General features: G+C 44.3%; 2 protein-coding genes across 3 annotated transcripts in view; one reads left to right on the top strand and one right to left on the bottom strand.

Annotated features, from left to right (window-relative positions):
• Positions 1 to 14,483, top strand: part of LOC132589100 (oocyte zinc finger protein XlCOF6-like) — a 235,415-nt gene that overhangs the window by 12,648 nt on the left and 208,284 nt on the right. The window lies entirely within an intron of this gene.
• On the bottom strand, positions 7,830 to 14,477 carry LOC132588984 (zinc finger protein 345-like; the record flags this gene model as incomplete). The annotated part of the gene is made up of 3 exons (XM_060261488.1): positions 14,420 to 14,477; positions 14,159 to 14,263; positions 7,830 to 10,096 (listed from the first exon to the last, which is right to left on the bottom strand). Coding segments are annotated over exons 1-3 (2,430 nt in total), but the record flags the coding sequence as incomplete, so codon positions are not given.

Here is a 14,483-nt window from a genome sequence, read left to right as displayed (position 1 = left end):
CCCACAAATACCTACCCCAAATTCACAGGATCTTCATTGCTGTCAGATGGCCATCCAGCCTCTGTTTAAAAACCTCCAAGGAAGGAGAGTCCACCACCTCCTGAAGAATCATAGAATCCTAGAGTTGGAAAGGACCTCCAGGGTCATCTAGTCCAACCCCCTGCCCAATGCAGGAAACTCACAAACACCTCCCCCTAAATCCACAGGATCTGCATTGCTGTCAGATGGCCATCTAGCCTCTGTTTAAAAACCTCCAAGGAAGGAGAGCCCACCACCTCCCGAGGAAGCCTGTTCCACTGAGGAACCGCTCTAAATCCTAAATCCACAGGATCTTCATTGCTGTCAGATGGCCATCTAGCCTCTGTTTAAAAACCTCCAAGGAAGGAGAGCCCACCACCTCCTGAGGAAGCCTGTTCCACTGAGGAACCGCTCTAACGGTCAGGAAGTTCTTCCTAATGTTGAGCCGGAAACTCTTTTGATTTAATTTCAACCCATTGGTTCTGGTCCTGCCTTCCGGGGCCACAGAAAATAATTCCACACCCTCCTCTAGAAGACAGCCCTTCAAGTACTTGAAGATGGTGATCATATCACCTCTCAGCCGCCTCCTCTCCAGGCTAAACATCCCAGCTCCTTCAATCTTTCCTCATAGGACTTGGTCTCCAGACCCCTCACCATCTTCGTCGTCCTCCTCTGGACCCGTTCCAGCTTGTCTAGATCCTTCTTAAAACGTGGTGCCCAAAACTGAACACAAGACTCCAGGTGAGGTCTTACCAGAGCAGAATAAAGCGACACCATCACTTCACGTGATCTGGACACTAGACTTCTTTTTATTTTTTTATTTATTTAGAATTTATATCCCGCCCTTCCCACAAGTGGCACACTTTTTAATCCTCAAAGTGTGAAAATATCAAGCAGCTGCTGTCACTATATCAAAATACTATGCTACTTTCTGCCACATCTGAGCCCCAGCAGCTACTGATATCGAAACAGGACCTTTCCCTGTCCTGGAGCGTCGCCTAATTCACCCTCAGACCAACCTACAGAAAGATAAAACTGGATTACAATGAAAAAGCTAAGTAACTGGGTTCTTTTATTTGGTGAAATATGTAATATCCAGTAGCTAAACTTCCTGCCAGTACTTAAGGACGGAAGGAGAGATTCCAATTAAAATATAAAAACAAAATGTATTTACAGAAATAGTTTAGGGATCAAAAGAACAGGAACAGGTATACAAAAAAAGCAAGTAACACAAAAACAATAAACCTGTCTAGGCTAGCCTAGGCTAACACTTGGCACAGTACTTGATGGCTCAAAGGCTGCTCCTGAGAGGAGTATTCTCACATCTGCACAGCTTCGTGGGAGAGAATGGAGAATTCCAAGGCAAACTGCACAGATCTTCAAACGAAGAAACACGGCTCCTGGTCCTTGGAGTAAACTGGAACAAATTGCCTCTCTCCGACATCCTTCTGGAAGCACTCTCTTATATCAGAAGTTGTCTCCCTCCTGGAGATTCTGCCGTCTCCTCATCTTCTCCTGACGTGCCATGCCTTATTGTGTTAACTCCTAGTTTACTTATCCTTGACTAGCTGCCACACAATTAGCTAATAGTAGTTGGCATGCAATTTAGCCCCCAGGATCCAGATCTTTCTGGACCCTGGCTGGCTAGGTGGAGCACTGTCAATGAGGTTTCGATAGCACCAGCTGTTGCTATTTAGCCAGGTGGTTGCCCTTAACCCAGGAATCTCATTAACATGGGGGTAAACACTATCCAAATGTTGCAGGAAAAACCAGAGCTGGTTCCCTTATGAAAGCCACCTATGAAGGGTCTATGTCATGAAGAAGAAGAAGAAGAAGAAGAAGAAGAAGAAGAAGAAGAAGAAGAAGAAGAAGAAGAAGAAGAAGAAGAAGAAGAAGAAGAAGAAGAAGAAGAAGAAGAAGAAGAGATTTATATTCCGCCCTTCTCCCTGAATCAGAGACTCAGAGCGGCTTACAATCTCCTATGTCTTCTCCCCTCACAACAGACACCCTGTGAGGTGGGTGGGGCTGGAGAGGGCTCTCCCAGCAGCTGCCCTTTCAAGGACAACCTCTGCCAGAGCTATGGCTGACCCAAGGCCATTCCAGCAGCTGCAAGTGGAGGAGTGGGGAATCAAACCTGGTTCTCCCAGATAAGAGTCCGCACACTTAACCACTACACCAAACTGGCTCTGAAGCACATGATAACTTGCTTGATGCCAAAGCTTGTAGAGTTAGCTTAGAATTCAGGTCAGTGAGAGAGAGTTTATCTGAGGACAATCTTAGATGTGAAAAAAACGATCCTGGCAAGAAAGATGTTTTGGTTTAGTAAATGGGAAGAATCAGATAAGAGGAGAAGTTCTCATTGGACAGTAAGCTGAGCCCAGCGTGAGATCTAAAGATAGATGGTCATCAGCCAGAGTGTGAAAGCCCATCTGCATTGCATCTGGTGAGAAAAGTGTCAGATTGACCCAGGTGAGAGATATCTATCAGAGATAAAGAGAAGTTCTCAGGGGGAGCTTCCGGGTTTTGGCGCCTTGTTATCAGTGGCAATCTGCGCAGCTTGCCTCCGGCGGACCCCCGAATCAGGCGGCTGAAGGGGTGCCACAACTGTGGTATCCCTAGGGGGACCCAGGCTGGGGTTCTCACAGTAGGAAGCTTGACAGGGGCCGGGGAAAACGGTGGCGGCCGTCCCGAGCCTCCTGTTCCTCCAACATTCCACTGCAATGGTCGCCAGGATGAATCCAAGAGGTGAATGTCCGTCCACTTTGCTATCTTAGCAGTTCTTTAATGCATCTTTTTTCTAGAGCCAGTTTGGTGTAGTGGTTAAGTGTGCGGACTCTTATCTGGGAGAATCGGGTTTGATTCCCCACTCCTCCACTTGCACCTGCTGGAATGGCCTTGGGTCAGCCATAACTCTGGCAGAGGTTGTCCTTGAAAGGGCAGCTGCTGTGAGAGCCCTCTCCAGCCCCACCCACCTCACAGGGTGTTTGTTGTGGGCGAGGAAGGGAAAGGAGATTGGGAGCCGCTCTGAGACTCTTTGGAGTGGAGGGCGGGATATAAATCCAATATCTTCATCTACCTCACAGGGTGCCTGTTGTGGGGGAGGAAGGTAAAGGAGATTGTGAGCCGCTCTGAGACTCTTTGGAGTGGAGGGCGGGATATAAATCCAATATCTTCATCTACCTCACAGGGTGCCTGTTGTGGGGGAGGAAGGTAAAGGAGATTGTGAGCCGCTCTGAGACTCTTCGGAGTGGAGGGCGGGATATAAATCCAATATCTTCTTCTTCTTCTACTTCAGCTACTGAAACTCTACCTTGCAAGTAAGTCTACTTTTCAACATTACTGACTAATGGAATTCCTATCATAGAAAAACCAAACATGATTGTTCAGAAGAAGGGGGGGGGGAGGATAAAGATCCTCCCCGCCACAAGAGAGGCTTCTAAACGAAAAAGAACAAACTTCCAAAAATTGTCACTCTTTCTAGCAACGTGAATTGCATTGAATACAAATATTTGAATTGATTTGGTTTACAAATAAGCATTAACTGGAATATCAGTACATTATATTATAATCTGAATAGTGGCTGAATGTGATGTTAAATGAGAGAAGCTCGTCTGATGATTTATCGGGACTGAAGTGATTTTAACTGGAATGTAAGAGAAAAACATATGTTAAGTGGAGATTTAGAACGATTGGTTAATCAGGATTGAAGAAGATATTGGATTTATATCCCGCCCTCCACTCCGAAGAGTCTCAGCGGCTCACAATCTCCTTTACCTTCCTCCCCCACAACAGACACCCTGTGAGGTAGATGAAGATATTGGATTTATATCCCGCCCTCCACTTCGAAGAGTCTCAGAGCGGCTCACAATCTCCTTTACCTTCCTCCCCCACAACAGACACCCTGTGAGGTAGATGAAGATATTGGATTTATATCCCACCCTCCACTTCGAAGAGTCTCAGAGCGGCTCACAATCTCCTTTCCCTTCCTCCCCCACAACAGACACCCTGTGAGGTAGATGAAGATATTGGATTTATATGCTGCCCTCCACTCTAGAAGAGTCTCAGAGCGGCTCACAATCTCCTTTCCCTTCCTCCCCCACAACAGACACCCTGTGAGGTGGGTGGGGCTGAGAGGGCTCTCATAGCAGCTGCCCTTTCAAGGACAACCTCTGCCAGAGCTATGGCTAACCCAAGGCCATTCCAGCAGGTGCAAGTGGAGAAGTGGGGAATCAAACCCGGTTCTCCCAGATAAGAGTCTGCACACTTAGCCACTACACCAAATTGGCTCTCATGTACACCAAACAGGATTTTGAGCTATTTACCAGTTTTTGTTACTGGACTGAACTATACTGTGGGGGAGATGGCGCTGCAAGCTGAAACGGATGATCAAAAGGACTTTATGGCTACCATATCTTCCATACAACAGGGAATTGGTATTCTAGCAGAGTTTTTTGTGAAATACAGTGAAATGGAAAATCTACAGGAGCAAAGTGTTCAATATCTTTCTAATGACCCGGGAAAAGTGAATAAAATAAGCGTCTGAAAATGTGCTGAATGAAATCAAAATGGAGGTGACATACACAGTTCTGAAGGAGAAATTGAAACAACCATCTACCAAGGCTAACACAAGGGGGAGTGACTTTGTTTTGGCTTTAACACTTCCTGTAGAACTGATGAGTGATCCAAGGGGAAAATATGTGGATTCAACAAAAAATTATAGGTCCATGGCAAGCTATAAGAGGATCAAAACTTGGAAGGCTTTTAAGAAGGGATTATAAATCTTATTTTTTTATTTGGCTGTCATCGGTACAATAAAATGGAACTGGTGCCCTGTTTTGGAATGGAAATCTGGACTTTTACAATTTGGATGATCTGCTTGCTATTTTTTTAACTATGGACTTTCCCTCCTTCAGTCTAGAGCAATCTAGCGGAGGCTGTGTTATAGCGAATGTATGGTTTTCTCCTTAGGCAGTAAATAAGACGGGGACTTCTTGTTTTCTCCTCTCTTTATAGGCAATATGATATCTGGGTATATATTGCCCCCAAAATTTTAAAAATAATTTTGAATAACTTTTACAAACACATATTTTATTGTTGTCAATTTATAATAATTTAGAGAACAAAGGTTTTAAATATTTGCTCTTTATTATTAACTATGAAACTTGCCTTTATTGTCATAGATGGTTATGTTATGGGGACATTTTCTTTTCCTTTTGGTAGCAAGTAAGCTAGTAGGCAATCTTTGCCTACTCATTTTCCTCATTTACTTTGGTTTCCCTTATTTTCAAAATTAGTCTGCTTTTTTGTTTCTTTCTCTTTGTATGTATTAAGGTCAAATAAATTTGATTAATAAAAAGACTAATAGAATTGTATAACAGCACAAAAGGTCACAAAAAGTTTGTAGAATTTAATGGTAATTCTTAGGTAAAACCTGGAGACTTGCAGGTAGAATGAACTTGCTATTTTTCTTTATAGTAGAAATAATTGTAATTTGCATAGTTTTCTCTTTCTTCTTTTGTATTTCTTCTTTTTTTCCTTCCCCTTTACTTAATAAAAACTTGTTTACAAAAAAAAAGAAGTTCTCAGGGCAAGAACCTATATAAGCTTCAGAAATTTCCCACCAGCTTGCTGCCTCCATCAGAGAGCGAAACGGCATCTCTGGGCAGGTTAATCCAAAACTGGGTTAAAGATGTTTAACTAAAGATTGGGCTGATAGAGACGAGAAAATTGGGAGCTTTTAGAACTTTAAAAAACTTAGAATTTTAGCAGGTATCAGACTGTATGAAATTTGCTAACTAAAGAAATAGTGTGTAAGCCTAACTACTGAAACTGGAAATTATTCTAAATATATTTGAATGCATAAAGAGTTTTAATTCAAAGAGCATACTATAAGAGTGCTATCTGTTTTGCTTTTCTATGTGTAGCTTAAGCATGCTGCCCTGAGAGAAAACTGGAGTACAATAAAACTTATCTATTGTTTTTGAAAAGTTACTGGGTCTCATATGTATTAGATCCCGGGAATGTCTGGTTGTTTTGGGAAACTGTGGTAAGAGAGAGTGTTTATGAACTATAAAAAAAATAAAATTCCCCGTCATGTTGGGAAATTTCCTTGGTTTTTCAGAAGCTACCTCTTCACCATTTTCTCCTTTTGCCATGTTAGGGTGGAAAGAAAGGAGCTGGGTCAGCTAGGACAAAAACAGAGGTGCATGACTTTCTTCCACCCTGTTAGGTCCCAGCTCTGAGCAGTCAAAAAGTTTCTACCTTCTGTGGATTCTCTGCTTTTGAAGATTGCCACTCTGAATGAATCGCTTTTCACACTCAGAGCAATTAAAAAGTTTCCCCCCTGTGTGGGTTCTTTTGATGCTTTTGGAGACTGGAATTCAAAACAAATCATTTTCCACAATCAGAGCGTTTAAAAGATCTCTTCCCTCTGTGGATTTTTTGATACTGTTGAAGAGTGCCATTCTGAATCTCTTTCAACACACTGAGCATTCAAAAGGTTTCTCTCTTGTGAAGATTCTTTGATGCTGTTTAAGAGTGCCATTCTGATTAAATCTCTTTCCATACCTTGAGTATTCAAAAGGTTTCTCTATTGGGGGTTCTTTTATGTTCTTGAAGACTGGAACTCACACGGAATCTCTTTCCACAGTCTAAGAATCGAAAGGTTTCTCTCCTGTGTGGATTCTTTGATGCTTTTGAAGATGACCACTCGTACTGAATCTCTTTCTAAACTATGAGCAGTCAAAACGTATCTCCCCTTTGTGGGTTCTTTGATGCTGTTGAAGATTGTTATTCCTACTGAATCTCTTTCCACACTCTGAGCATTCAAAAGGTTTCTCTCCTGTGTGTGTTCTCTTATGTTCTTGAAGACTGGAATTCGCACTGAATCTCTTTCCACATTCTGAGCATTCAAAAGGTTTCTCCCCTGTGTGGATTCTCTGATGGTTTTGAAGACTGGAACTCAGAGTAAATCTCTTTCCGCACTCTGAGCATTCAAAAGGTTTCTCTCCTGTGTGGATTCTTTGATGCTTTTGAAGATAGCCACTCGTACTGAATCTCTTTCTACATTCAAAGCATTCAAAAAATTTCTCCCCTCTGTGGGTTCTTTGATGCACTTGAAGATTGTTGTTCCTACTGAATCTCTTTCCACACTCTGAGCATTCAAAAGGTTTCTCCCCTTTGTGGATTCTTTGATGCTGTTGAAGAGTGCCATATTGACTGAATCTCTTTCCACACTCTGAGCATTCAAAAGGTTTCTCCCCTGTGTGGGTTCTTTGATGCTGTTGAAGATTGCCACTCTTACTGAATCTCTTTCCACACTCTGAGCATTCAAAAGGTTTCTCCCCTGTGTGGATTCTTTGATGCTCTTGAAGACTGTCACTCCGACTAAAACTTTTCCCACACACTGAGCATTCAAAAGGTTTCTCTGCTGTGTGGATTCTTTGATGCTGTTGAAGATGGCCCGTCTGACTGAATCTCTTTCCACACTCTGAGCAGTCAAAAGGTTTCTCTCCTGTGTGGATTCTTTGATGCTCTCGAAGATGGCCATTTGTACTGAATCTCTTTCTACACTCTGAGCATTCAAAAGGTTTCTCCCTTCTGTGGGTTCTTTGATGATTCTGAAGATTGTTATTCCTTCTGAATGTCTTTCCACACTCCGAGCATTCGAAAGGTTTCTCCCCTGTGTGAATACTTTGATGCTTTTGAAGATGGCTACTAGTACTGAATCTCTTTCTACAAGCCGAGCATTCAAAAGGTTTTTCTCCTTTGTGTGTTCTTTGATGCTCTTGAAGATGGTTATTCCTACTGAATCTTTTTCCACACTCCGAGCATTCAAAAGGTTTCTCTCCTGAGTGCATTCTTTGATGTTCTTGAAGACTGTCACTCCGACTAAATCTCTTTCCACACTCTGAGCATTCAAAAGGTTTTTCCCCTGTGTGGATTCTTTGATGTTGCTGAAGATGGCCATTCTGACTGAATCTCTTTCCACACTCTGAGCATTCAAAAGGTTTCTCCCCTTTGTGGATTCTTTGATGCTGTTGAAGAGTGCCATTCTGACTTAATCTCTTTCCACAGTCTGAGAATTCAAAACATTTCTCCCCTGTGTGGGTTCTTCGATGCTGTTGAAGATTGCCACTCTGAATGAATCTCTTTCCACACTCTGAGCATTCAAAAGGTTTCTCCCCTGTGTGGGTTCTTTGATGCTTTTGGAGACTGGAACTCACGCTGAATCTCTTTCCGCACTCGGAGCATTCAAAACGTTTCTCTCCTGTGTGGATTCTTTGATGCTGTTGAAGATTGCCACTCTGACTGAATCTCTTTCCACACTCTGAGCATTCAAAAGGTTTCTCCCCTGTGTGGATTCTTTGATGCTTTTGGAGACTGGAACTCACGCTGAATCTCTTTCCGCACTCTGAGCATTTAAAAGGTTTCTCTCCTGTGTGGATTCTTTGATGCTTTTGAAGATAGCCACTCGTACTGAACCTCTTTCCACACTCTGAGCATTCAAAAGGTTTCTCCCCTATGTGGGTTCTTTGATGCTGTTGAAGATTGCCACTCTGACTGAATCTCTTTCCACACTCTGAGCACTCAAAAGGTTTCTCCCCTTTGTGGATTCTTTGATGCTGTTGAAGAGTGCTATATTGACTGAATCTCTTTCCACACTCTGAGCATTCAAAAGGTTTCTCCCCTGTGTGGGTTCTTTGATGCTGTTGAAGATTGCCACTCTTACTGAATCTCTTTCCACACTCTGAGCATTCAAAAGGTTTCTGCTCTGAGTGGGTTCTTTGATGCTCTTGAAGACCGTCACTCTGACTAAATCTTTTCCCACACTTTGAGCATTCAAAAGGTTTCTCCTCTGTGTGGATTCTTTGATGCTGTTGAAGATGGCCATTTGTACTGAATCTCTTTCTACACTCTGAGCATTCAAAAGGTTTCTCCCTTCTGTGGGTTCTTTGATGTTTCTGAAGACTGTTATTCCTTCTGAATGTCTTTCCACACTCTGAGCATTCAAAAGGTTTCTCCCCTGTGTGAATACTTCGATGCTTTTGAAGATGGCTACTGGTACTGAATCTCTTTCTACATGCCGAGCATTCAAAAGGTTTTTTTCCTTTGTGGGTTCTTTGATGCTCTTGAAGACGGTTATTCCTACTGAATCTCTTTCCACACTCCGAGCATTCAAAAGGTTTCTCTCCTGAGTGCATTCTTTGATGCTCTTGAAGACTGTCACTCCGACAAAATCTCTTTCCACACTCTGAGCATTCGAAAGGTTTCTCCCCTGTGTGGATTCTTTGATGTTGTTGAAGATGGCCACTCTGACTGAATCTCTTTCCACACTCTGAGCATTCAAAAGGTTTCTCCCCTGTGTGGGTTCTTTGATGCTGTTGAAGAGTACCATATTGACTGAATCTTTTTCCACAGTCTGAGCATTCAAAACGTTTCTCCCCTGTGTGGGTTCTTTGATGCTGTTGAAGAGTGCCACTCTGACTGAATTTCTTTCCACACTCTGAGCATTCAAAAGGTTTCTCCCCTGTGTGAGTTCTTTGATGCTGTTGAAGATGGCCACTCTGATTGAATCTCTTTCCACACTCTGAGCATTCAAAACGTTTCTCCCCTGTGTGGATTCTTTGATGTTGTTGAAGATGGCAACTCTTACTGAATCTCTTTCCACACTCCAAACATTCAAAAAGCTTCTGTGGCATATGTATTCTTTGATGTACAAGGAGCTGAGATCTGTATCTGAAGGACTTTTTACAGTAACAACATTTACATGCCTTCATTATAATGCGGTTCTGAAAACATACATCCCCCTTTCTTCCATTGGAGAATGTCATTCCACTCTTGAAGCGGATAAGTAGCTTCACTTCCGAATGAGTCCATTGGAGATGGTTGCGGACTAGAATTTCATGGAAGCCCCCTCCTTGGTGAGGAATAGAGTTAACCCGTGTCTTCAATGTACGGCTTCCTTCTTGACTCTGTGGTCCACTTCTATTCCAGTAGTTTCCTTTGGCCTGTTTATTCTGGGCTTTTTCCCGTGAGAACCCCTGAAATTCTCCAACTGACTCCTCAACATCTCCTGCTGGAATAAAGTAAGAGGTCCAGTCACACAAGGACCCAAGCCACCAATCAGGAACTAATGATTAATGAATGTGCATTCTATCTCTTGAGCCACTGGTCACCACTTCTCCTTGGTCAGCCCCTCTAGCAGAGCTTTTTTCTATATTCTAACTACCTAAAAACTGGAATTAAGAACCTGAAAGGTTAATGTACAGTAAGGGCCAGAAATTAAAAGCAGAATCTAAAATAAAACCATAACCAAAAATACATGTTTTATTACAGAATGTTAAAAGCATTTAGGGACCCATCATTAGCCTGCTTACTTTGACCTGACGCGTTTCGACACGTACAGGCTCATATTACAAAATACAATTAATCAATAAATCAACGCTGGACCAAAAAGAAAGTAGTTTAATAAAGCGACCAAGGCTAAGAGATGTAATTGAGGCCTCTTATAATACAGCCTTGTGTCCTGGTCAAAGGCATACGTGTAGCATCATGTGTCTTATCATATGCCTCACCAAAATGGTCAAGAATTAATCAAAGTCAGTGCTGGGGCAGAGCCAGTGTCTTTTTGGCCCATCATTGATCTATTGCTTCCAGCGCCAGCCCAAGGGTGTGTGGCACTCCAGGCAGGCACCCCCTTGGCCCTGCCACCGCTGCCCTGCACCCCCCACGGCGCTGCGTGGTGAGGTGGCGGCCGCACCCCCTTCCCTTTGCTCCCCACCCTGCGCGGGGAAGGGAAGAGGGGAAGGGGATGCCGCCACCCTCGCCACGCGGCGTGTTATGATCCCAGCAGCAGCGGGGTGGGTGGCAGTGTGGGGGGGGGTGGAGGCGAAGGGAAGGGAACAGGCGGTGGCAGCAGTGGTGGCAGATGGCGGCCGTGGCCGGCAGGCAGAGAAGACAGGCAAACTAGGTGCTTGCCTGGGGCACCAGGAGGGGGAGGAGAGCCCAATTTGGTGCCCCCACCCCCCCGGCGGCCTAGGCAACCGCCTAGTTTGCCTAGTGGCCGTGCCAGCCCTGATTGCGTCATTGTATTTTGTAATATGAGCTTATATGTGTATATATTTGTTTGACCTCTGAAGAAAACCATATTTGGTTGAAATGCATCAGGTCGAGTGGTTTCCCATTGCTGTTATATGAGTTAACGAGGTAAGGAGGCTGTGCCCCTAAACTAGGGGTGTTGAACTCATTTGTTATGAGGGCTGGATCTGACACAAATGAAACCTTGTTGGGCCGGGCCATGTCTGGTTGGGCCATTTGTGGACATAAGAACATAAGAGAAGCCATGTTGGATCAGGCCAATGGCCCATCCAGTCCAATACTCTGTGTCACACAGTGGCCAATATATGTGTGTGTGCATATACACACACACACACAGATATATATATATATATCCCCTCTTAAAGCTGGCTATGGTTGTAGCCGCCGCCACCTCCTGTGGCAGTGAATTCCTCCTGTGGCAGTGAATTCCACATGTTAATCACCCTTTGGGTGAAGAAGTACTTCCTTTTATCCGTTTTAACCTGACTGCTCAGCAATTTCATCAAATGCCCACGAGTTCTTGTATTGTGAGAAAGGGAGAAAAGTACTTCTTTCTCTACTTTCTCCATCCCAGGCATAATCTTGTAAACCTCTATCATGTCTCCCTGCAGTCGACGTTTCTCCAAGCTAAAGAGCCCCAAGCGTTTTAATCTTTCTTCATAGGGAAAGTGTTCCAAACCTTTAAACATTCTAGTTGCCCTTTTCTGCATTTTTTCCAATGCTATAATATTCTTTTTGAGGTGCGGTGACCAGAATTGTACACAGTATTCCAAATTAGACCACACCATCAATTTATGCAGGGGCATTATGATACTGGCTGATTTGTTTTCGATTCCCTTCCTAATAATTCCCAGCATGGCGTTGGCCTTTTTTACTGCAATCGCACACTGTCTCGACATTTTCAGTGAGTTATCTACCACTACTCCAAGATCTCTCTCTTGGTCAGTCTCTGCCAGTTCACACCCCATCAACTTGTATTTTGTAGCTGGGATTCTTGGCCCCAATGTGCATTACTTTGCACTTGGCCACACGAACCTCATCTGCCACATTGATGCCCACTCACCCAGCCTCACCCTCTCACCACCCTGAACAATTTAGTGTCATCCGCAAACTTGGCCACTTCACTGCTTACTCCCAAGTCCAAATCATTAATGAACGAGTTAAAGAGCATGGGACCCAGTACTGAGCCCTACGGCACCCCACTGCTTACCGTCCTCCACTGTGAAGACTGCCCATTTATACTCACTCTCTGCTTCCTATTCATTAGCCAGTTTTTGATCCACAAGAGGACCTGTCCTTTTACTCCATGACTCTCAAGCTTTCTAAGGAGCCTTTGATGAGGAACTTTATCAAAAGCTTTCTGGAAGTCAAGGTAAACAACATCTATTTGGTCTCCTTTGTCCACATGTTTGTTCACCCCCTCAAAGAAATGTAACAGGTTAGTGAGGCAAGATCTTCCCTTACAGAACCCATGCTGAGTCTTCCTCAATAACTCATGTTCATCAATGTGCCTACTCATGCTGTCCTTGATAATGGTTTCTACCAACTTTCCCGGTATTGAAGTCAGACTGACTGGCCTGTAATTTCCCGGATCTATTTAAGATTAGGTAGCAGAGATATAAATTTTATAAAAAACACAAATACACATTTAAAAAAAACAACTTAAAACATGCTTAAAACATTAGCACTCGTTGGTCTTAAAGATGCTTTCTTTGTATTTCTCCCTTGAGATCCAGGGAACTGGGCAAAGGACGCTGTGGCTCTTTCCTTCCATTCCCAGGGGACTGGGGGGAGGAGCCTCAGCCAATAGAAGGAAGAGAAGCAGTAGCTCTGCTGTGCGATTGAGAGGGCCTGGCAAAGCAAGCTATTCCTTCTCAAGGGAGGAGCCTCAGCCAATGAAGAAAAGGGAGGTTTTGCTCTGTAGCTCCTGTGCGATTGAGCAAGCCTTGCAAAGCAAGCTGTTAAGCAGAACAAAGCAAGATATAGAGAGAAGGAAGCAGATGACAGCCAGTTGCTTGGGGGCCTGATAGGAACCCCTCCGGGGGCCTGATTCGGCCCCCGAACTGCATGTTTGACACCCCTGCCATAAACGCTTTCAACTTTCTGTACTAAATACAAGCATTTTTGGTTATGATTTTATTTTAGATTCTGCTTTTAATTTTTGGCCCTTACTATACAGTAACCCTTCAGGTTCTTACTTCCCCTTTGCCTTGCCGCGCAGGTCATCTGATGCTGAAATACAAAAGGCGATCATAATTTCTAGTCCTGCCACTGTGCAGAAAGTTTCCTTCCAGGTGGGATGAGAGAGAAGAGGACCTGGTTTTCAGACTCTGACACCACATGTCTGTTAGAGTAGGGTCTTGCCAAGTGAACCCCACAGTTCGAAGGGAACTCATGTAGGAATACCAGTAATTGGGGAAGGGATGGGAGATCTGGAGGCATGCAACTGACCATGGTAGGAAAAGGTCGAAGGGCATCTGACTCATCCAGCAAAGCTGTTCTTACATGAATACCTCACCTTTCCCTGGAATGTCTTATATTTAAGGTCAGTCTAGCCCCAAAGGGACGAAAAGAGTCAAATCTGACCTCTGCCCAAGGAAGAATTCCCAAGAACTCAGATCCCAAAAGGCCTCCCTCCTTACCCAGAAGGCTTTATCATTCTACCCAACCAAGAGAAGACGACGACGACTGCAGATTTATACCCTGCCCTTCTCTCTGAATCAGAGACTCAGTGAGGCTTACAATCTCCTTTTTCTTCCTCCCCCACAATAGGCAACCTGTGAGGTGGGTGGGGCTGAGAGAGCTCTGACAGAAGCTGCCCTTTCAAGGACAACCTCTGCCAGAGCTATGGCTGAACCAAGGCCATTCCAGCAGGTGCATGTTGAGGAGTGGGGAAATCAAACCTGGTTCTCCCAGATAAGAGTCCGCATGCTTAACCACTACACCAAACTGGCTCTGGTGCTAAGAAGTGAAGCAGAAATCTGCCATGGCTATTCTTTGCCATGGATATTCTTTGCCCATTTTCTTGACGCATACTCACTTGCAGCCAGTTCACTCAGGAAGGAAATATTCTGTGGAGACCCGCCTGAGAAGTTCTCCAGCCCTTCCTCTGTCTCCACTGCAGTCTCTGGTACATTCGTGCTTTCTTTGGGAGAGAAAGAGAAAAGAGGAAGAGTGATACAAGGCCTTTCTCTGACTCCCCGTCAGGCCCTGACATCCACCCTGCCTCTCACGCTGGCCACAGCATTGGCTGCAGTGGCCCCCCCAACTAGCCAGGTGTGTTGGCTGCTTTCTCTGCCACCTCCACTCCTGGAGTCGTCCAGAGGGAGTGAATACAGGACGAAGCCACGCAATGACATGCTGCT

Source organism: Heteronotia binoei, chromosome 21 (genome assembly GCF_032191835.1).
Source record: "Heteronotia binoei isolate CCM8104 ecotype False Entrance Well chromosome 21, APGP_CSIRO_Hbin_v1, whole genome shotgun sequence".
Lineage (NCBI taxonomy): Eukaryota > Metazoa > Chordata > Lepidosauria > Squamata > Gekkonidae > Heteronotia > Heteronotia binoei.
Note: the sequence above shows the minus strand (reverse complement) of the source record. Positions and strands in the feature narration are given on the sequence as shown.